General features: G+C 45.8%; 1 protein-coding gene across 2 annotated transcripts in view; it reads left to right on the plus strand.

Moving 5' to 3' along the window:
- Window positions 1–2,227: 2,227 nt before the first annotated feature.
- The window catches only part of LAMB1 (laminin subunit beta 1), a 94,485-nt gene continuing 72,688 nt past the window's right edge, over window positions 2,228–24,024 (plus strand). For both annotated transcript variants that reach the window (XM_058191739.1, XM_058191741.1), the window contains exons 1-6: window positions 2,228–2,534; window positions 8,349–8,521; window positions 14,814–14,949; window positions 15,910–15,983; window positions 17,593–17,781; window positions 18,999–19,062. In XM_058191739.1, the coding sequence (XP_058047722.1) occupies window positions 2,495–2,534; window positions 8,349–8,521; window positions 14,814–14,949; window positions 15,910–15,983; window positions 17,593–17,781; window positions 18,999–19,062 (676 nt within the window). In that variant the 5' untranslated portion in view covers window positions 2,228–2,494. The remainder of the gene's footprint in view (window positions 2,535–8,348; window positions 8,522–14,813; window positions 14,950–15,909; window positions 15,984–17,592; window positions 17,782–18,998; window positions 19,063–24,024) is intronic.

Genomic DNA, 24,024 nt, shown 5'->3' on the forward strand with positions numbered 1-24,024 from the left:
GGCCCTATCGTTTTGTATGCTCTGGTTAGTAGTGTAGAATTTTTGGAAAAGAAGCTGCGTAAAATTAGGTTTACAACTCTTAGAGCCTTTTTTGCTATGTAGTTGCAGTGGGCTTTGGCACTTAGGTCATTTGATATGAAAACTCCAAGGTCTTTAACTTTTTTTGCAAGGGAAAAATCAAAATAAAGGAGAATGTAACGAGCACATTTTATCATTTGTGGTGGATTTGTGCCAAAGCAAAAAAAAAAAAAAAAATGGGCAAAGATACACAGGTGGTTAGAAAAGACGATAGGGCAATATAGAGGTAATTTATGTAAATATAAGGGTATATAGGGGGTCAAATTTGTATATATAATTAGCAAGGGATGGTGAATATATAAGATACTTGTGTTATACTTTAATGTGTATGGCGGAGATAACGCCAGGATAGCCGCATCATGTCCAATTTCTTTTTTTAATATGATCTAAATAAAAATTTAAAAAGAAAAGAAAAGATGACAGGGAAACATGTAGATTTTAATCTTGAATTGTTTTTATTTATGAATTGAATTGAATTGAATGACAGAGTTGGACGGGACCTTGAAGGTCTTCTACTTCAACCTCCTGCTCAAGTAGAAAACCTCATATAATTTCAGACAAATGGTTATCCAACATCTTCTTAAAAACTTCCAGTGTTGGAGCATTCACAACTTCTGGAGGTAACTTGTTCCATTGATTAATTGTTCTGACTGTCATGAAATTTCTCCTTAGTTCTAAGTTGCTTCTCTCCTTGATTAGTTTCCACCCATTGCTTCTTGTCCTGCCTTCAGGTGCTCTGGAGAATAGCTTGACTCCCTCTTCTTTGAGGCAGCCCCTGAGATATTGGAAGACTCCTATCATGTCTCCCCTAGTCCTTCTTTTCATCAGACTAGACATGCCCAGTTCCTGCAACCGTTCTTCCTTTGTTTTAGCCTCCAGTCCCTTAATCATCTTTGTTGCTCTTCTCTGCACTCTTTCTAGAGTCTCCGCATCTTTTTTACATCGTGGCGATCAATAACGGATGCATTATTTTGCAATCCAGATTGGCTGCCCCAAAAGAACGGCTGGTTCCCCCCCCCTCACCTGTATGCCCAGGTATAAAACAGGAGTGTGCAAATGTGTAACCATTAAAATACCACCTGGGAAGAATTATTTCCCACTCCAAAGCCTGCAATCACATCCGGCTCTGCTCCAACATTCCCAAAAATTTGGTTTTACCCCTCCTTCCCAGCCCAGCCCACCCCAGTGTCATCTTACACTCATTGCTTTAAGCCTTGGAAGGAAGCCTTCTTCCGGGCCCCAGGCTTAATCCCCAAATAGAACACCGAATCCTAGGGCTGGAAGGGTCCTTAGAGGTCTTCTAGTCCAACCAAAGCCATCCCTGGACAAACGGGCTGACTAGGTGGCTCAGTGGTTAAGACACTTGAGCTTGTCGATTCCAAAAGGTCGGCAGTTCGGAGGTTCGAATCTCTAGTGCAGGTCTCCTGTGTGAGCAGGGGGTTAGACTAGACGGCCTCCAGGGTCCCTCCCAACGCTGTTACTGTTACTCTTATAATCTTGCAGGCTCTTCAATCTTTGCTTTAAAAGCTTCCAGCGATGGATGTTGCCCTTGAGGAGGGGATGGGGAAGGGAAATATCCATGTCCCCACAACCCCCCCTCCACGCGAGATAAAGGACCGGAGTCCCCTCCTCCACTCACAGCCCCCCCCCCCACCTCCAAGGACACGTCTCCCACTCTCTTTGCTTGAGCAGGGAGGGTTGGGCTAGATGACCTCCAAAGTCCCTCCCAACGCTGTTACTGTTACTCTTAATCTTGTTACTCTTCAATCTTTGCTTTAAAAGATTTGGGGGGGGGGGAGGAAAGGGAAATATCCATGTCCTCACAACCCCACCCACCACCACGCGTGATAAAGGACCGGAGTCCCCCCCTCCACTCACAGCTCTCCCCCCCCCCACCAAGGGCGCATCTCTCCCTCTCTTTGCTTGAGCAATGGGGGGAGGGTTGGACTAGAAGACCTCCAAGGTCCCTTCCAACGCTGTAATTCTATATTCTAGTCTATATTCTCTCCGGATGGCAGGGGCCTCGCTGCTCCACTTCCCCCACCCGCCCAGCCTTAGCGCTTGCGTGGTAGGTAGAACCTCTCCCCCCCCACTCCACAAACCCACCCACCCACCCATCCACTCCCCCGCCTCCTTTCTCTCTCTCTCTCTCCAGCGGCGGCCGCGAGAAGAGGAGCCAAGTCGGAGCTCGCGGGTCGCTCAAAACTTCGCTGCGGGTCGTTTGTAAGGAGGAGGGGGGGGAAGGCATGCAACGACCACCCCATCCCCTCGCCTCTGCCTGAATAAAAAGCCAGGGCTGCAAAGCGAAGCTTCGGATTTGGAGTTGGGGAGTGGGGGTTTTTTTCTTTCTTTTTCTTTTTCTTTTCTTTTCTTTTTTGGGTGCTTCTCCGCCTGCCTGTCCCGCCGAAGCCACGAGATGGGAGTTTTCCAGGTGTCTCGTCTTGGCTGTTTCCTAGGTAAATGAAGCACGTTTTTAGTTTTGGAAGTAATTTCTTTGCCTTATTGTTTTATTTGAGGGGCCAGCGGTGGTGGGCGATTCTCGGTTGAAAAACAAATATGTATATATATATATTTTTCCTTTGGCTTCAAAAAAAAATTTTTGGGACTCATGGAATCTTCTCTTTCTCTTTCCTCTCTCTCTCTCTTGTCTCTCTCCCCCTCCCTGTCTTTCTCTCCCTCTTTCTCTTTCTCTCTTTCTCCTCTCTCTCCCTCTCTTTCTCTCTCTCCCTCCCTCCCTCTCTTTCTCTCCCTCACCCTTTTTCTCTTTCTCTCTCTTTCTCTCTCTTTCTCTCTCTTTTCTCTTTCCTCCCTCCTCTCTTTCTCTCCCTCACCCTTTTTCTCTTTCTCTCTCTTCTCTCTCTCTCTCTCTTTCTCTTTCCTCCCTCCCTCTTTCTCTCTCCCCATCCTTTCTCTCTCCTCCCCTCTTTTCCCTTTTTCTCTCTCCTCCCCTCTTTTCCCTTTTTCTCTCCTCCTCTTTTTCTCTCTCTCCCCCTCTCCCTTTCTCTTTCCCTACACCCTCTCTCTCTCTCTCTCCTCCCTCTCCCTCCGTCCCTCTTTCTTTCTCTCTCTCTTTTTTTCTCTCTCCTCCTCCCTCTCTTTCTTTACTCTCTCCCCCATCTCTTTCTCTCTCTCTCTCTCTTTTCTCTCTCTCCCTCTCTTTTTCCCCCCCTCCCCCGCCCTGTCTCTCTTTCGGTCGCTCAAAACTTTTGGGGAGTTGGGGGAAAGGAGGGGTTTTTAGGAGGGGTGGGTGGGCGGGCAGGAGGGAGCGGGGATTTGGGGAAGGGAAGGGGAAGGGGGGTCCATGGGGCTTGGAGCCAACGATGCTGCCCCGGATATTTTTTTGCAAAGCTTTCGGCCCTTGTATGGAGATTTGCACGCTCTTTGGGGCGCAGACCCTTTCACGTCCCTTCGCCTCTTCCCAGCTTCGGGGGTCGCGGGGATGGGTAGGGCGGCGGCTTTCTTGAAATCGTAAATGCCTTTGGGATCGCAGAGGATCCATTCCTGGCTTGTGGATTCCAAGCCTTTCCTTCGATTCGGTGCAGAGTTTGTTAGGGTTTGAGTGGCATCGCAGGATCGGATCCTTTCAGCTTCTGATCAGACGCCGGATCCCACAAAAGCAAAGCCAATCCGGTTCTAGGTGGGAGATCTCCCCCACCCCCCCGCCCAAAAAAAAAATAATCTATCCGGCTTAATCTAAATTGGCTTCCGAGAGGATAGTTGTGAAACGGCCAAGGTTTCGCAACGCATCGCCTCGCTCTGAATCAGAGCCAGCCTGTGTCAGTGAAGGTCATCGGAGGCAGGGAAAAGATCCGAAGGGATCCGGCACCCGATCCCGACGGTCAGAATTCTTGGGATCTCTTGGAGGGTCTCAGACACAGGCACACGTCTCTAAACTAAACTGTGTTGTTTCACTTGTGCCATATAATATATGTGGGTATAGGCATATTTATTTATCTGTTTGTTTGTTTGTTTACTTATTTATTTTTTTATTTACTTACTTATTTACTTATTTATTTATTTACTAACTTATTTACTTGTTTATTTATTTACTAACTTATTTACTTGTTTATTTTTTGTTTACTTACTTACTTATTTATTTATTTATTTACTTACTTGCTTATTTACTTACTGACTTACTTATTTACGTATTTATTTATTCAGTTAGTCAGTTAGCAACACTAATAGAGTTGGAAGGGACCTTGGAGGTCATCTAGTCCAAGCCCCTGCCCATGCAGGAGACCTGTACTAGGGATTCGAACGGCCGACCTTTCTGATCGACAAGCTCAGTGTCTTAGCCCCTGAGCCACCGAGTCATGTTTATGTAGTGCATATTAGAGGTTGAGAACTGCATGCATGAAAGAAATTTCATTCTTAATGTATGCCGATTAGTGTACATTCAAAGTGACAATAAAGCTAGTCTAAAAAGGCTAAAGATCCAGCCTGCAAACCTCTGGATGGGCGCTAGATGGCAGCAAGCGGTTCTATGGTGCGCCACCCCGCCTACTGGTTGTGTGGAGTTTTGCAGGCCAGGTCTGACCTGGGCTTTTGGAAGCAAGTTCGGATCAGTGGCTCTCAGGTGTTTTTAAAATGATTTTTAAAAGATTTATTAAAATTGTGCAAGCTATTAAGGCTTTAGCTCTGAAGTTGCAGCGCCGACGAAGGCGTGGAATACTCCGTTTATAAATATAGCAAATTTACTTAGGAGTTGAAACTCAAATACTTTGGCCACCTAATGAGAAGGAAGTACGCACTAGAGAAGAGCCTAATGCAGGGAACGATTGAGGGCAAAAGGTTAAAATAACAGCTTTGGAAGGGACCTTGGAGGTCTTTTAGTCCAACCCCCTGCTTAGGCAGGAAACCCTACACCAAGAAAAAGGGAATGAGAGAATGAAGTGGCTGGATGGAGTCACTGAAGCATTCGGTGTGAACTTAAATGGATGATAGAGGACAGGAAGGCCTGGAGGAACGTTGTCCATGGGGTCACAATGGGTTGGACATGGACTTCACAACTAACGACAACAACTTTGGAGTTAACTGTAGGATCGGGTCACAAAGAATAAAATAGAATATAATTTTTTATTGGCCAAGTGTGATTGGACACACAAGGAATTTGTCTTGGTGCATATGCTCTCAGTGTGCATAAAAAGAAAAAATACATTCATCAAGAATCATAAGATACAACACTTAATGATAGTCATAGGGTACAAATAAGCAATCAGGAAACAATCAACATCAGTATAAATCGTAAGGATACAAGCAACAAAGTTACAGTCATACAGTCATAAGTGGAAGGAGACGGGTGATGGGAACGATGAGAAGATTAATAGCGGTGCAGATTTAGTCAATAGTTTGACAGTTTTGAGGGAATTATTTGTTTAGCAGAGTGATGGCGTTTGGGAGAAACTGTCCTTGTGTCTAGTTGTTCTGGTGTGCAGTGCTCTATAGCGTCGTTTTGAGGGTAGGAGTTGAAACAGTTTAAGTCCAGGATGTGAGGAATCTGTAAATATTTTCACAGCCCTCTTCTTGATTCGTGCAGTATACAGGTCCCCAATGGAAGGCAGCTTGGTAGCCATTATTTTTTCTGCAGTTCTAATGATCCTTTGAAGTCTGCGTCTGTCTCGTTGGGTTGCAGAGCCAAACTAGACAGTTATGGAGGTGCAGATGACAGATTCAATCATTCCTATGTAGAACTGGATCAGCAGCTCCTTGGGCAGTTTGACAACGGAAGTTGTAAATCCTAGGTGCTTTCCCACACGGGATACCCTCGGATTTTGTACACGCTTAAGTTGTTGCTGTCGCTGTGAAGACATAGTAAAGAAATAGTTAAGAAAGGCAAGAAATAGTACTTTACAAGTGATGCAAGGGTGTGTGTGTGTTCTTTTCATCAGAAAGGGCTGGCTTCTGAATTTTGAGGTGGGGGGGGCTTCAAAGTTAGATCCGAACTCTACCAAATCACAGGTGCCCCAATTTGGTTGGGTTAATGGGGGATTTCTAGATCTGGGTGGTGAAGATCGGAATAGAGCTGGGAGGGACCTCGGAGGTCTTCTAGACCAACCCCCTGCTCAAGCAGGAGACCCTGCTATAACATTCCAGATGGTATGGAGATTCTCAAGTCATCCAGGTCAGGGGTCTCCAACCTTGGCAACTTTTAAGACTTGTGGACTTCAACTCCCAGAATTCCTCAGCCAGCTTTGATCCAGGTCATGGTTTTCCCAAAGGTGTTTTTTTTTTTTCAAGAGACTTTCTGGGTTGTTGGTTTGTTTTTTTCTTTGAAGGCATTTTGCTTCTCATCCAAGATGCTTCTTCAGCTCCAAAGATGACCAGTCGGAGCTGAAGAAGCTTCTTGGGATGAGAAGCGAAACGTCTTCAAAACAACAAGAAGAAAAAGAAAAGTCCAATTGCCTGTTGGAAATTTAAAAAAAACAAAAAACCACTTTTGGGACCTTTCAGACAATAAAATGTTGGACTTTCTTTGTGGATCCGAAACGTCGGCAGTTCGGCGGTTCGAATCCCTAGTACAGGTCTCTTGCGTGAGCAAGGGGTTGGATTAGATGACCTCCAAGGTCCCCTTCCAACTGCTGTTACTGTTACTCTAAGGATTCATAGAGCATTGTCGCCTGAATCGGCGCCCCCAAGCCTTCACAGAGGCTGGTTTAGAAGCAACCGATTCGAATCCGATTCGGAGCGAGGGTCTCCAAAGCGCTCCGTTTCTCTTGCCTCTCATTCTCTTGCCAATGAATTCAAAAGACCCCCGCCCGCTTTTAAACAAAGCGCATTGAACCCACCCACCCATCCAAAAAAACTCCTGGCTTGTTTGTTTTTTCCCTCCTTGCGCGGCTTCTTCCCACGCGGGGCAGGCAAAGGGGCTGCGCGGCATCCAGAGGCAGGGAAGCGCGGGAGCGCTTGGGGAGGGACGGATCCCTGCGCTTTGCTCTCTCTCTCCACGCTGGATGAAGGCGCGCCGTTTCCAACGGGCTGCCTCGTCCGCCTCTCTCGTTGGGTTGGGATGGGAAGCAAGGCTGGTCTGGCGTCTGGATCGCCTGCCTGCGCTGGGGTGGCTGGGTGGGTGGGCGGCTTTCCTCTCGCGGGTGGTGGGGTGGGGGCGCTTGGAGATCCGCGTGGAGATCATCGTGGGGACGGTGGACCCTGAAATTGTTGGGGTGGCTGCCTCTTAGGAAGGCGTCTTTCTCTCCCAAGCCATTTTACTTTACTTTACTTATTATATTTTATTTTATTTCAGTTCACTTACTTTAGTTTACCTTACCTTTACCTTTAGTTTTGTTTTACTTTATTATTTACTTTATTATTTATTTTATTTTTTGTATCCTGCCTTTATTATTTTTTTACAAATAACTCAAGGTGACCAACTTATCCAACGTACCTTCCTCCTCCTGTTTCCCACACAATAACAACCCTGTGAGGTGGCTTGGGCTGAGGGAGAACGACTGATAAAAGTCGTCCTCTTGATTTTCATGGCTAAGGTAGGACTAGAACTCACCGTCTCCTGGTGATTGGCCCAAAGTCACCCAGCCAGCTTTCATGCGGTAGGACTAAAACTCACAGACTTCTGGTGATTGGCTCAAACACACCCAACCAACTTTCATGCCTAAGGTGGGACTAGAATTCATGGTCACCTAGTGATTGGCTCAAACTCACCCAGCCAGCTTTCATGCCTAAGATAGGACTAGAACTCACTGTCTCCTGGTGATTGGCTCAAAGTCACCCAGCTGGCTTATATGACTGAGGCGGGACTAGAACTCACTGTCTCCTGGTGATTGGCTCAAACTCACCCAGCCAGCTTTCATGTCTATGGTAGGACTAGAACTCACAGTCTCCTTATGACCAGTCCAAACTCACCCAGCTGGCTTTCATGGATATGGCTAGAACTAGAACTCATTGCCTCCAATGACCCTGGTGCCTTAATTACTAGACCAAACAGATAGTTCCATGGACTCTAGAATTTAGAATAATTTGATTTTCTCTTAGAACACCATCTAAACCAGGGGTCTCCAACCTTGGCAACTTTAAGCCTGGGGGACTTCAACTCACAGAATTCCCCAGCCAGCAATTCTGGGAGTTGAAGTCCGCCAGGCTTAAAGTTGCCAAGGTTGGAAACTCCTGATCTAAACAATATGGAAAATGTATCCCTGAATAGAATGTTACTCGGCTGTCTTTAGTTTTTTCAAACCATTATTTGGGGGTATATTGAGCGGCATTTAATTCCCCCTAACGAAATAAAGGCTTTCTTCTTTTAACATTCTTCGTTTCAGGTCTCTGGGCCTTCGTAGCGGGTCAAGGGCCGGAATTTAGCTACGGCTGTGCGGAAGGAAGTTGCTATCCGGCTACCGGCGACTTGCTGATTGGCCGAGCCGACAAGCTGACGGTCACCTCCACCTGTGGCCTTCGCAAACCTGACCCATTCTGCATTGTCAGCCACCTCCAGGTAAGCCAAAACCGATCGAGGCTGCTGGAGAAGAACGTTTTCTGGGAAAGGCAGGTAGCTCTCGACTTACAACAATTTGTTTAGAATAGAATAGAATAGAATTTTTTATTGGCCAAGTGTGATTGGACACACAAGGAATTTGTCTTGGTGCATATGCTCTCAGTGTACATAAAAGAAAAGATACGTTCATCAAGGTACAACATTTACAACACAATTGATGGTCAATATATCAATATAAATCCTAAGGATTGCCAGCAACAAGTTATAGTCATACAGTCATAAGTGGAAAGAGATGGGTGATGGGAACTGTGAGAAGATTAATAGTAGTGCAGATTCAGTAAATAGTTTGACAGTGTTGATGGAATTATTTGTTTAGCAGAGTGATGGCCTTCGGGAAAAAACTGTTCTTGTGTCTAGTTGTTCTGGTGTGCAGTACTCTATAGCGTCGTTTTGAGGGTAGGAGTTGACCGTTTAGTGACCGTTTAGTGACCGTTTGAAGCAGTGGTGGCTTTCAGCAGGTTCTGACTGGTTCTGGAGAACCGGTAGTGGAAATTTTTAGTAGTTCAGAGAACCGGTAAATGCCACTTCTGACTGGCCCTATCTATTCTCTGCCTCCTGAGTCCCAGCTGATTGGGAAGAAATGGGGATTTTGCAGTAACCTTCCCCTGCCACGCCCACCAAGCCATGCCATGCCATGCCACGCCCACCAAGCCACGCCCACAGAACCGATAGTGGGGAAAAAAATTAAACCCACCACTGGTTTGAAGTTACACTGGCGCTGCACAAAATGACTTACGACCATTTTTCACACTTACGACTGTTGCCGCCTCACCGTGGTCACACGATCCAAAAATTCAGACACTTTGGCCACTGACTCGTATTTATGACGGTTTGCAGCGTGCCGGGGGTCATGCGATCCCCCTTTTGCGACCGTCTGAGGAGCAAAGTCGATGGGCAAACTCTGTTGCGGTCCTAAGCCGAGGTCTGCTTGTATTTTTGCTTTTTCCTCCTTTTCTTTGTTCCTTTCAGCTGACTAAGCAACACCACCTCCTCTCTAGATAACCAGAAACATCTGCTGATGTCTAAAAGCTGAGTGGAAACAGACTTCATCCTTCAGATGCAGATAAATCTCTGCGCAGTTGCCTGTGTCCCGCTGTTTCCTATCTTTATTTGTTGTGGTTTCTTTTTTTTTTTCTTTTAAACTTCCTGAATGCGATGAATATAAAATCTCCAAGGATTGGGGGTTTTTTTCCTTTCCTTTTCTTTAAAGTCCTGGCTGGGATACAAGCAAGACCTCTTGATTTCTGCCTCTAAACAGCATTGAGTTAAGAGGGTAAATGTTAAAATGAAGGAAAAGTCACCTTCCGATGTTTTCTAGAAAGTAAAAAATTACAAGGATCGTTTGTAGCTTCTTTTTCCATCTGTGAAGTTTATTGTCTGAGCTGCCGTAAAGTCCGTGTATTTGCCATACGCTAAATAAATCAATAATCTGTGCCATAAGTGATGGTGGACCATTATGGGATTGGCCCTTATGAGTTTGGAGAAGCCTCATTTGCATCTTATGGTCATGTTCTAATGAATTTGTATGCTGGTCAGTGTATGTCCACTTTCTTGCCCAAATCCAGTTTTGTTTAGTATTTTTCTCCATAACTAGTGGTGGAATTCAAATTTTTTTACTACCGGTTCTGTGAACGTGGCTTGGTGGGCGTGGCAGGGGAAGGATACTGCAAAATCGCCATTCCCTCCCCACTCCAGGGGAAGGATACTGTAAAATCCCCATTCCCACCCTACTCCAGGAGAAGGATACTGTAAAATCTCTACTCCCTACCCACTCCAGGGGAAGGTTACTGCAAAATTGCCATTTCCTCCCCACTCCTGGGGGAAGGATACTGTAAAATCTCCATTCCCATCCCACTCCAGGGGAAGGATACTGTAAAATCCCCATTCCCACCCTACTCCAGGGGAAGGATACTGTAAAATCTCCACTCCCTACCCACTCCAGGGGAAGGTTACTGCAAAATTGCCATTCCTTCCCCACTCCTGGGGGAAGGATACTGCAAAATCTCCATTCTCTCCCCAATCCAGGGGAAGGTTACTGCAAAATCCCCATTCCCATCCCACTCCAGGGGAAGGATACTGTAAAATCTCCACTCCCTACCCACTCCAGGGGAAAGGATACTGCAAAATCCCCATTTCCTCCCGATCAGCTGGGACTTGGGAGGCAGAGAATAGATGGGGGCGGGGCCAGTCATAATTTTTACTACCCGTTCTCTGAACTACTCAAAATTTCCACTACCGGTTCTCCAGAACTGGTCAGAACCTGCTGAAACCCACCTCTGGTCCTAGGGTTGTGTGATCCCTTTTTTTTATTTATTTATTTGAATTTATATCCCGCCCTTCTTCGAAGACTCAGGGCGGCTTACATTGTGTAAGGCAATAGTCTCATCCATTTGTATATTATATGCAAAGTCAACTTGTATTGCCCACAACAATCTGGGTCCTCATTTTACCTACCTTATAAAGGATGGAAGTCTGAGTCAACCTTGGGCCTGGTGGGACTCGAACCTGCAGTAATTGCAGGCAGCTGTGTTAATAACAGACTGCATTAGCCTGTTGAGCCACAAGAGGTTTTTGCAACCTTCTGACAAGCAAAGGCAATGGGAAAACCCAATTCAGTTAACAGCCATGTCACAAACTCAACAACTCACATAACAACCGTGTTACTCTCTTAACAACTTGCAGTGATTCACTTCACAAATGCGAAAGGTCGTAAAACGGGGCAAAACTCAAGTAACGAATGTCTCACTGAGGAAGAGAAATGTTATGGTCATAAGTCGAGGACTACCTGTATGTGCGGCTCCGTGCCGTGTGGCTTCCACTCCCAAAGGTGCTGACTCAAGAGGCAACTGGACTTTCTTGGTTTTTCCTTGAAGACGTTTTTGCTTCTCATCCAAGAAGCTTCTTTGGTTCTAACTGAATGGTGGGGAGCTGCTTGGGGGCATTTGCATGCAGTCAGAACTGAAGAAGCTTCTTGGATGAGAAGCGAAACGTCTTCAAGGAAATACAGGGAAAGTTTAGTTGCCTCTTGAAAAAAATGCACCCGTGGGACAATTCAGACAATGAAATGTGGAACCGTATAGCATTTTCGCCTGAATTGGCGCTTCGTCGAGGCAGGTTGAGAAGCAACCGATTCAAATCCGATTCGGAGTGGGGTCTGCACCTCGACAAGTCTTCTAGCCTAACCTCTTGCTCAAGCAGGAGACCCTATACCCAGGGGTGGGATTCAGAAATTGTAGCAACCGGTTCTCTGCCTGGTTGCTGGGTGGGCATGGCCATGGTGGGCGTAACCTACTTGGCCTCCTGCACCATGGGGAGGGGGTGGTGAGTTTTTGCCCTCCCCAGAGTCCAGAGTCTTTCCTCGAGCCTCTGGGAGGGCAAAAACGGTCTCCCCCAGGCTCCGGAGGCCCTCCAGAGGCCGGAAACGGGCCCGTTTTCGGACTTCTGGTATTTCCGGTAGGCCCGTTTTTCACCATCTCCCGACTTTGGAGGCTTTCCTTGTGTCTCTGGAAGGGCAAAAACAGCCTCCCCCAGGCTCCAGAGGCTGGAAACGGGCCCATTTCCGGACTTCTGGAACTTCCAGTAGGCCCGTTTTTTGCCCTCCCAGAGCCTCTGCGTGAGCCCTGCACTTACCTGGTATCCAAAATGGGCTGCGTGGAGACTCCTGGGAGGGGCGGGGTGGGGTGGGCAGGGTCAGTCAGTCCTTAAAATTAACATCCGGTTCGCCCGAACCGGTCTGAACTGGCTGAATCCCACCGCTGCCTATACCATTTCAGCCAAATAGCTATCCAGTCTCTTCTTTCAAATGTCCAGTGATGAAGCACCCACAACTTCTGGAGGCAAGAGGTTACACTGGTTCAGTGGTTCTCAACCTTTATAGTGCTGCGACCCCTTTAATACAATTCCCCACGATGTGGCTACTCCAACCATAAAATTATTTTCGTTTTGAATTTATCCCGCCTGAAGCCGTATTGGCTAGCGATCTGAACTGCTTGCGATTGCCTTGAGGAGGGAGGCATTAAAGCGGAGACTCCTCCCCTATTAAGTTGATCGCGCCTGAAGCCAGATTAGGCTAGCGATTGGGAGTGATTGCAGCTGGCTTGAGAGGGAGACATCAGAGCAAAGATTTCTCTCTTGTTTAATTGATCGCGCCTGAAGCCGAATTCGGCTAGCGATTTGAAGAGCCTGCAGCTGGCTTGTGGAGTCAACCATTGGAGCGCGATTCTTCGACTCGCAAGTATACTTCCCATATTTCCGGTGGTCTTAGGCGACCCCTGGCAAATCGTCATTCGACCCCCAACGGGGTCCCGACCCACAGGTTGAGAACTGCTGCACTGGTTAATTGTCCTCACTGTCAGGAAATTTCTCCTTAGTTCTAGGTTCCCTCTCTCCTTGTTTTGTCCAAATTGGTCTGCGTTATGAACCTCTCTGCTTCATCTTAGAGGTAACCCAGTGTTTATCCTTGTAATAATTCTGGCACAAGTTTGAGTGGGACTTTACATAACACCCTGCACTTCCAATTTTTCAAGGGAGAAAGTCTCCTGTCATCCTTTGTGTTACTTCAAAGGTAGAACTGTTTATCTTAAAAAAAAAAAAAAGCGAGAGAGATTAATAAACTTTTCGGGAGAAAGTCAGCAGGCTCAAAAAGCTTTTAGGTGGTCGGAGGGTGAGAAAAAATATCAGCCCGTCTGACAACATGACATGAAAGAAGTCCAATTTCCAAAAATGGAAGTCTTCGCTTCTTGGAAAGCCGTCGGAGAAAAAAGCATCAAAGCCTTTGTGCCAGTAAAGATAATAATGTTGGCTTCTCGTTGGGACTGAGCTGTTTTGCAGAATGAGAAGAGAGGATGTGTAGCTCTCTCTAGCGTTTTCCCCAAAGGTGCTTTTTTCAAGAGGCGACTGGACTTCCTTGTTTCTTCTTTGAAGATGTTTTGCTTCTCATTCAAGAAGCTTCTTCAAGCTCTGACTGGATGGTGGGGAACGGAGGGAATTATATTCCTCGCAGTCAGCCGGTCATTTGCATCATTTTAGAGAGTCGCTGAGGCCACTTGGAGGTTTGTCTGTGTCCTCAGGGTCTCCTGAGGAGTGCAAATGGGTGTGGAGCCTTCTTGGAACTGCTGAAAAGATTGTGCTGTAGACCTAGGCCCAAGTAGTTATTACCGGACACAATCAGTCCTAAACGAACATATTTTATTAGAACAGCTGGGAATTACTTCATTCTCAGCTTGGTGTAAATTAATTCCAAAACAAAGTCCTTCAAAAAAAGTCATTCGGCCTTATCACAAACCTTTGTCTTCTTTGGCACCCTGCCAAAGGCTTTTCTTGGCAAAGCCTCACAAAGTTCAGAAACAAGAGATACCGACTAGGAACAATTGTAGCAGTGTTGCTTTCCTACAAAGATCCCAAGAGCCGTTGCTGCTCTTTTAAGCTTTATGAGAGGGGCCAATCATCACCTGGCCTTACTCCCGAACCGTCCTTTTTGCTTTAGCTGCTCTTGCCTTCTGGCAGGTCTTCACATGCGTGCACTAGGAACAGGCTCCTCCTGTTTCTCTGCTTCTCTGCTGTTTCCCCCCCCCCTCCCATTTTTGTTGGCAGTGGGCTAGCAAAACAAACTAAAAGCAAAACAAAAGGAGAAATGTTTCCCTTTTTGCATCTGAGCATGTAAGAAGGGACAGGAAAGGAGAATGAGAAAGAGGAAAGACAAAGAAATAGATGGGAAGATGGGAAGGAAGGAAGGAAGGAAGGAAGGAAGGAAGGAAAATGAAGGAAAGAGGGGAAGGAAGGAGAATGAAGAGGGAAGGAAAAAGAAGAAGAAAGGAAGGAAGGAAGGAAGGAAGGAAGGAAGGAAGGAAGGAAGGAAGGAAGGAAGGAAGGAAGGAAGGAATAGTGAGAGGGTCTGAGGGAACTCCTGCCTTAGCACTTGGCCATCACAGGTGCCCCCAACATGAATGATGGCAAGCTAGCCACACATAACCCGGATCGGGCATTAGCCTGGACTTGAATGGTTGCGGTCAATATTGATATATTGATCATCAATTGTGTTGTAAATGTTGTACCTTGATGAACGTATCTTTTCTTTTATGTACACTGAGAGCATATGCACCAAGACAAATTCCTTGTGTGTCCAATCACACTTGGCCAATAAAATTCTATTCTATTCTAAAAGTGGGAGTTTGAATACCACTCTTTAGAAATAATCGCTGTTGCGAAATTGATTTTGCCTCGCTTATTTCAGGAGGACAAGAAATGTTTCACGTGCAATTCGCGAGATCCGTTCCACGAGACCCTGAATCCTGACAGCCACCGCATTGAAAACGTGGTGACGGCTTTCGCTCCGAACCGCCTGAAGCTGTGGTGGCAGTCCGAAAACGGTAAGGCGGCACAAACCCCAGGATGGGATTTGAAGATCTTGAAATAGTCTTGGGAAGGCTGTATGCACGGAGTTGTAACTGGTATAGAAATGCGTTATGAAATTGCATAAGAATGGCAAGAATTTTCACTTTTGAAAGCATCCTGTGATCGACCCACGAATCGGACCTCATCATTAAAATTACGAATATTTTCCTCCAGCCGGCAAATAATCTGTGTTGGGTGTTTTTTATATCAAATCCTAGTAATGATTTTCATCTGTTTGATTTTTGTTCATGAGGTGGGAAAGATGGAGGGAGGATTAAGAAGAGAAAGAAGGAAAAAAAGAAAGAAAGAAAGAAAGAAAAGAAAGAGAGAGAGAGAAGGGAAGGGAAGGGAAGGAAGGAAGAAGGGAAGGAGGGAGGAGAAATGAAAGGAAGGAAGGGAAGGAAGGAAGGAAAGAAAGAAAGAGAAGGAAAGGAAGGAAGGAGGGAGGATAAGAGAGGGAAAGGAAGGGAAGGAGAAGAAATGAAAGGGAGGGAGGGAGGGAAAGGAAGGAAGGAAGGAAAGAAAGAGAGAAGGAAAGGAAGGAAGGAGGGAGGGAGGAAAAGAGAGGGAAAGGAAGGGAAAGAGAAGAAATGAAAGGAAGGGAGGGAGGAGAAGGAGGGAAGGAGGAGAAATAAAATGAAGGAAGGAAGGAAGGAGAAAGGAAAGGGACAGGGAGGGAGGGGGAAGGAAGGAAGGAAGCAAGGAAGGGAAAGAGAGAGAGAGAGAAAGGAAGGAAGGAAGCAAGGAAAGAAAGAAAGAAAGAAAGAAAGAAAGAGAGAGAGAGAAAGAAAGAAAGAAAGAAAGAAAGAAGAGAGGATTTGGTTTGAAGCCTTGCCTCCGGGGAATTCAAGGGATGGAATTCAACTTTTAACAAATGTTCTTGTTTACCATGAACCTTCCTCTTTTATCCCCCCCCCCACTTTTCGGTCCTGTAGGAGTAGAAAATGTGACTATCCAATTGGATCTAGAGGCGGAATTCCATTTCACTCATCTCATTATGACCTTCAAGGTAAAAAAATAAATTAAAAAATCCGTAACATTTTCCCTCCAATTGCAAAGAGACCCACGATCCGGGCCCTAAATGCCCGTTAGAGGCTTAACGAAGCCTTTTCGACTATAAGATAAGTGGCGTTAAAGGATTTTTTTTAAAAAAAAAAGATGAATTCCGGAATGCAAGGGGGAAGGCAAACAACAAATTCCAGTGCAATTTAATTGGCGTGTTCTGCCTCTTTAGATAAGAACTCCTTTGAATGAATCCCCAAACACTCATAAAGTAGAGGCGGATTTAGTGTTTCTTCTTCGTATCTATTTCCCTGCAGCTGGAGGAAGAATTTTGGGGGAGGTAGTTCTCGGATCCCTGATTTTTTTGTTGTTGTTGTTGCGGCAGAGGTGAGAATTACTTGGGCACCACATTTGCCCAGAATTAATTCCGAATACTGGTGTCAACGTGTTTGCCAAACTTCCACAATGCAGTTTATCGAAGACGAGAAGATAAACGGAGCCTTAAAAGTCCGTCCTTTTGGCAGCGGGAAATAATTTTGGGGAGGCGGCGAAGAAAACATCTGTATACAAAATGTTGTTGTTTTGCTTCTCAACAGATGTCCTGGCGGGACAGATGTGCCGTAAAATTCTTTTTAAAAAAATAAATAAATTTGCAAACATTTCACCCCCTTGAGTTTTTCACTCAGAAAATACATAAAATTGCAATTGCTGAAGCACAGCTTATAGGAACATTAAGGAATATAAGTTTTTTTTTTTTAACAGTTCACGATAGGATGTGTTCTAATCTCACTTTAGGTGGCTGGGTGATTTTGGGCCAATCACTAGGACTCTGTGAGTTCTAGTCCCACCTTAGGCATGAAAGCTGGCTGGGTGACTTTGGGCCAATCACCATGTGTCTGTGAGTTCTAGTCCCGCCCTAGGTATGAAAACTGAGTGGACGACTTTGGGCCAATCACTAGGAGTCTGTGAGTTCTAGTCCCACCTTAGGCATGAAAGCCAGCTGGATGACTTTGGTCGACTCACCAGGTGTCTGTGACCTCTAGTCCCACCTTAGGCATGAAAGCCGGCTGGGTGACTTTGGGCTAATCACCAGGAGTCTGTGAGTTCTAGTCCTACTTTAGGCATGAAAACTGAGTGGACGACTTTGAGCCAATCACTAGGAGTCTGTGAGTTCTAGTCCCACCTCAGGTATGAAAACCAACTGGATGACTTTGGTTGAATCACCAGGTGTCTGTGAGTTCTAGTCCCACCTTAGGCATGAAAGCCAGATGCGCAAATTTGGGCCAATCACTAGGAATATATGAATTCTAGTCCCACCTTAGGCATGAAAGTTGGATGGGTTACTTTGCTCGAATCACCAGGAGTTGGTAAATTCTAGCGCCGCCATAATCATGAAAGCCAGCTGTATGACTTTGGACCAGTCTCTCTCCCTTGGGATAAAAATAAAGAATGATATAAAATAAAAATATGTGTGAGGACGTGTACTTAAAAAAAAAGAATCAGAAAAGAGAGTGGGGGAAAAAAAAGGAAATTTAACTTTCCAATATCAACAGAAAGGGAAACAATTTTGTAGCTCCAATTGATCTAAATTCTTTTTGTTGCTTTTTTTTTTTTAGACCTTCCGGCCTTCTGCTATGTTGATTGAAAGATCCTCAGACTTTGGCAAAACTTGGCAGGTCTACCGATACTTTGCCTACGACTGTGAGAATTCGTTCCCCGGCGTGTCCGCCGGACCGATGAAGAAAGTGGACGACATTATTTGCGACTCCCGCTATTCTGACATTGAACCTTCCACGGAGGGAGAGGTTAGTCCTCTACATACGATAATCGAAGAACCTTACAGATCGTCCTCGACTTAGGACCATAATGGAAGCAAAGACTTCTGTTGTTAAGTGAGACATTTGTTAAGCGGGTTTTGCCCCGTTTTACAACAGGCGTCCCCAACCTCTGGGCTGCGGCTGGTTTGGAACCGGTCTGTGAGAGTGGAAGACTTGCACACTTGCATGTGAAGCTCTTGCACAAACAGCAGGCATTCACGCGTGTGTGAAGATCTATCCGTCCGCGCGGCACCGTAGCCCTAACCCGCCGCTCACACAACTGGAATTTTGCACGCGAGTGCCCTCCGCTCGTGCAAATGGAGCTGTGTGCATAAGCATGTGTGCCTGTTGCTCGCACACAATCGTTTCCTCTCTTCTCCCCATCCCATCCGCACAGCCAGAAAGGTTGGGGGATCGTATGACCTTTCCCTCCAAGTGAATCACTGCGGTGGGGAAGTTAGTCACCCGGTTGTTACTTTATTTTTCGGACTATAAGATGCACCGGAGTATAAGACGCACCAAGATTTCGAAGAGGTAAACAAGGGAAAAAAGTTTGTGCCCTCCCCAGTCCCCAGGAGCACTCTGCAGGCCTCCCAAACCCTCTAGGTGTCACGCAAAAATGGGCGCATTTTTCACAAAAATGGGGGGGCACAGTATTCCTGGGGACTGGGGAGGACACAAATGCCCCCCTTTTTTGCAAAAAACAGGCCTAGTTTTCACATCTCAACCCCCACCCCATGCATCATGTTTTTGCCCTCCCCAGCCCCCAGGAGCACTCCACAGGCCTCCCAAGCTCTCTGGCATCCCGTTTTTGCAAAAAACGGGCCTGTTTTTGGTGAGAACAGGACGCGCGGGGCAGGGTTTCGGGAGGCCAAAAATGGCTGTATTCGGTATATGAGACACACCAACTTTCCCACCCTCTTTTGTGGGGGGAAGTGTGTCTTATACTCCAAAAAAGTACGGTAAGTGAATCTGGCTTCCTTGTTCACTTAGCTGGCCAGAAGGTCACAAAAGGGGATCACACGACTTGGGGACACCACAACCATCATAAATAAAAACTGGCAGCCAAGAGTCTGAATCAACTGTCCTCAGTCACATTTTGAACTTTGAACGGTCACTAAACGAACTGTTATAAGTCGGGGACTACCTTGTATTGGCAAAATAGAAATCTTTCTCTCATTGATGTGTTCCTGTGTCACTTTCAGGTCATTTACCGAGTTTTGGATCCGGCTTTTCGAATAGAAGATCCCTACAGTCCTAGGATTCAAAGTAAGTTCACCATCCTTTATCCTCTTCTTGGTTTTACGTTCAACTCATTCTAACTTTGCCCGGTAGGTTTAGGTTTACTCAATGTTTAGAGCAGTGGGGAAATTCTTTTTTTTTTCTTTTTTTTACTATCGGTTCTGTGGGCGTGGCTTGGTGGGCATGGCCGGGGAAGGATACTGCAAAATCCCCATTCCCACCCCACTCCTGGTAGAAGGATATTGCAAAATCTCCATTCCCTCCCTACGCCAGGAGAAGGATACTGCAAAATCCCCATTCCTACGCCACTCCTGGGGAAAAGATATTGCAAAATCTCCATTCCCTCCCCACTCCTGGGGCCAGCCAGAGATGGTATTTGCCTAAAGTGACCAGATTTCAGCGATGGCAAAGCGGGACACCATTGATGGGGGGGGCTGCGCATGCGCGCTGAGTCTTGCCACCTGCCTGAAGGAGGAGGAGCGGCTGCTGCTTCTCCGCTCTTCCATGCAGGCTCGGCTCTCCTCTTGGCTCTTCCAGGCAGGCTCGGCTGTCCTCAGCTCTCCTCTCGGCTCTTCTCTTCCTCTCGGGTGAAGTCAAGCGGCGTCTCTCCTCCCTCTCGCGCCCCCTTCTCCGCCACTCCCCCTTCTCCGCCTCCTCCTCTTGCGTTGCCACCTCCCATTTTCAGAATGGGAGTGAAACAAAAAAAAATTGGGACTTTTTGGAATTGCCGCGGGCCGCGGGACAAATTATTCAAAAGCGGGACTGTCCCGCCAAAAGCGGGACATCTGGTCACTATATATTTGCCAGTTCTCCGAACTACTCAAAATGTCCACTACCGGTTCTTCAGAACCTGTCAGAACCTGCTGGGTTTCACCCCTGGTTTAGTGACGGCTAGCAACATTCTCTCCAGTTTAGCTCTCTGCACAATTGCGCAATTTGCTTTCTGAAGAGAAGAACATATGGCTGTCATTAAAAACAACAACAACAACCAAACATCTTAAGACATCTGTGAGTGCGAACAATACATGCTGTTCATCCATGGTATCCAGAGCTCAGTAGGCCTTAGCTGAACTTCATGTCAACCCTACCGTGGTATCTCCTTGCCAAAGAATTTTTCATTAACACCAACCTGCAGAGATCAAAGAAGAAGAGAAACAAGGGTGCTTATCAATTTGGTGAAAGGGAGCTAAAATCTTTTTTTTTGGGGGGGGGGTGCCCATCATCCAGAAAGATTAATGGGGGCCTAATTAAGTTTTCAAAGTCTTGGTAACAGCAAGTCTGCAAAACTCTGGGCCTGTTTCATCGCAGCCTTTAGTGCTAGTGACGGTTAGTGATGTTTAAAAAGCGCTTAGGGTGAATTATCTTGCTTCTTTCAACTTATTTATTCGTGTAAGTGTTTGGAGATTATTTCATTCCCCCTCCCCCCACCCATCTCAGATCCCTAGGATTAGTGAAATGAGGGGAAGACCCCAAGGAATAGTTCCAGCTGTATTACGGGAAAACTTTGATGAAGCAAAGTTTCAATACAGTCAAATGCACTGAGTCACAGTTAGGTGTGTGTTTCTGGCTGTTTGAAGTCTAGGACGAAAGAAAAACGAACTGTAAATAAAATAAAAGCTTTTAAAATCGTAAAACAATTACAAGTATGATCCGGTACTTAAGATGTAAGCTACTTGATTTGTGCGTTCGGATTAGTACTTTGCTGATGTTGAAAAACAACAGAGCAAACTGCATTTGTACGCACTCTTAATATAAGAGCCGACTTAACTGATTTTTAAAAATGAAACCAATATCCGGTATTATTTTCAATGTACGAAAGTTTAGCTCAATATCCCTATTTATGACCCTGTAATCCCTTAATTGGGGGTAGAGTCGGGGCGACTGGATGGAGCTGAGCGTTTACTGGCCAGATGCCCTTCCTGACGCCTACACGGGGTTCACAGTAGATATTTTTTTCTTTGCACCCTAAAAGAGAGAAACATCTGCTGCGATTTAGGATTGAACTCTCCACCTTCTGATTAGGAGCTGAATGTCTTCACCACAAGGCCAACAAACCACTCTTTTTTTTTAACTCAATAAAGGAATCAAAATGGCCTGGTACGCGATACAATGTGAAAGCTTAGCTGGAAATCATTCAATTTGAATTATAGCTGTTGTTCGGTCACTAAGTTGTGTTCGACTCGCCAGACCCTCTTGTCCTCTGCTGTCACCTGGAGTTTGCCCAAATTCATGTTCGTCACGTCAATGACCCTATCTACCCATCATCCTCTGCCATTCCCTTTCTCCTTTGGCCTTCCATCCAGGGGTGGTATTCACTTACCTTTGCAAATGTGAGTGCACGGGCCACCTCCGCACATGTGCAGGACCTTCTGCACATGTGCAGAGCATCAAAAACAGGACATGAGGATGTACAGGTGGGTGGGCAGAGCTTCCTGCCGCCGCCGCCACTGTTACCAGTTCTCCCGAACCAGATAGAACCGGCTGAATACCACCACTCAGGGGTGGTTCGGACCGGATCGCCCAATCCGGTAGCAATGGGAGCAGTTAGTTTGGAGAACTGGTGGGAAAAATCCCTCCCCCCCCCCACCGCTGACGCCTTGCTGTTCCTCTTCTCTGTCCCTGAAGCTCTCGGTGGTGATATAGCTGCAAACGGCGTTAAATGACTGCCGTGGCGCTTCAAAGGGCCGCCCTACAGCTGATCAGCACTGTAGGCGGCTAGTAGACCGGTGCCTCTATTTTTAAAGAAGGTAGACTGGTGCCTCCCAAAAAAAGGCCATTGGTAGACCGGTGCCTCTATTTTTAAAGAAGGTAGACCGGTGCCTCCCAAAAAAAGGCCATTGGTAGACCGGTGCCTCTATTTTTAAAGAAGGTAGACCAATGCGCTCCCAAGTTTTGTATACTTTATTATTTTTATTATTATGCTCATTCAGTCACCTGAGCATCAAGCCAGGCCCACCAATTAAGCCAACCCCATAGAACCGGTAGGGAAAATTTTTAGATTTCACCCCTGCCACCACTGCTTCCATCTTTCCCAACATCAGGGTCTTCTCCAAGCCATTCCCCCCTTCTCATTTGTTGGCCAAAGTCTTTGAGCTTCAACTTTGGTTATCCATCCTTCCAAAGGACAGTCAGAGTTGATTTCCTTTAGAATAGAATAGAATAGAATAGAATAGAATAGAATAGAATAGAATAGAATAGAATAGAATAGAATAGAATAGAATAGAATAGAATTTTTTATTGGCCAAGTGTGATTGGACACACAAGGAATTTGTCTTGGTGCATATGCTCTCAGTGTACATAAAAGAAAAGATACCTTCATCAAAGTACAACACTTACAACACTTAATGACAGTCATAGGCTACAATTAAGCACTCAGGAAACAATCAATATCACAATCATAAGGATACAAGCAACAAAGTTACAGTCATAAGTGGAAGGAGATGGGTGATAGGAACGATGAGAAGATTAATAGTAGTGCAGATTTAGTAAATGGTTTGACAGTGTTGAGAGAATTATTTGTTTAGCAGAGTGATGGCCTTCGGGGGAAAACTGTTCTTGTGTCTAGTTGTTCTGTTGTGCAGTGCTCTATAGCGTCGTTTTGAGGGTAGGAGTTGAAACAGTTTATGTCCTGGATGTGAGGGATCTGATTGGATCTCCTTGCAGTGATTTGAATGGTAGGATTAATTTTAAGAAAAGGAAGAGAGGGGAATTTTTATACTCTCCTTCCGCAAAATGTCCTGAGCTAATGCAACGTCAGAAAGGGAACGGCAATCTTTTGCCGTTCCTCTGCCGTGACAGAGGAATTCATTCTGGCTGAGTGCTCGGGAGAACATAATGAAGCTAAGAATAGTTGTCTCTTGTATTCTGAAGTGGCTTCGTACTTGTTCTCATAGATTCATAGTAGCTGGTGCCCTTTGAGTCAAATTATAATGCTTCATGAATGATACCCTGGCGGTCTTCAACTTATGGCCAACACGGAGTCCCAAAATTTCTGTTGCTCAGTGAAACCTAACAGGGAGTCCTGCCTCCTTTTATGACTTTTCTTGCCACGGTTCTTAAGTGAATCACTGCAGCTGTTAAGTTAATCGCATGGTGGTTAAGAGAATCCAGCTGCCCCCGTGGACTTTGCTTGTCAGAAGGTCACAAAAGGGGATCACATGACCCCGACACACTGCAACCCTCATAAATCCGAGTCAGTTCCCGAGTGTTTTGAATTTTGATCACATGACCGTGGAAACGCTGCAATGGTCGTTAAGTGTGAAAAAGGGTCATGTTGCTTTTTTCACGGCTGTCGTAACTTTGAACGGCTGTCGTAACTAAATGAACTGTTGTAAGTCAAGGAGTACCTGTACTTTTTCCCTGAGAAAGAGCAGGGGGTATTTATGATCACGGGTAGCTACTCGCTAGGTTTACTAAGCCATTAGTAGCAATAGATCTTGTGAGATCACATAAGCTTACGACCTTATGAACAAATACCAACTTCAGTTTTCTTAAAGAGCTTAACTGGTATTAGCATAACTGCCAATATTTTATCTATAAATATTCTCTTTTATCAGTATCAATAGCAATAGCACTTGGACTTATATACCGCTGTTTACAGTGTCAGTAGATTGCCCCCAACAATTTGGGTACCCATTTTACCCACCTCAGAAGAATGGAAGGTTAACTCAACTTTGAGCCGGTCAGAATCAAACTGCTGGTAGTTGGCAGAATTAGTCTGCAATGCTGCATTCTAACAACTGCTCCACCAGGGCTTAGATAACAATAACCCTTAGATTTATATACCATTTCACAGTGCTTTACAGCTCTCTCTAAGTGGTTTACAGAGCCAGCTTATTGTCCCCAACAATCTGGGTCTTCATTTTACCGACCTCGGAAGGCTGGAAGGCTGAGTCAATCTTGAGCCAGTCAGGATCAAACTCCTGGCGGTGGGCAGAGTCAGCCTGCAATACCACATTCTAATCACTGCACCACCAGGAAGGAGAATGA

The sequence above is a fragment of the Ahaetulla prasina genome, chromosome 7, assembly GCF_028640845.1.
Source record: "Ahaetulla prasina isolate Xishuangbanna chromosome 7, ASM2864084v1, whole genome shotgun sequence".
Taxonomy (NCBI): domain Eukaryota; kingdom Metazoa; phylum Chordata; class Lepidosauria; order Squamata; family Colubridae; genus Ahaetulla; species Ahaetulla prasina.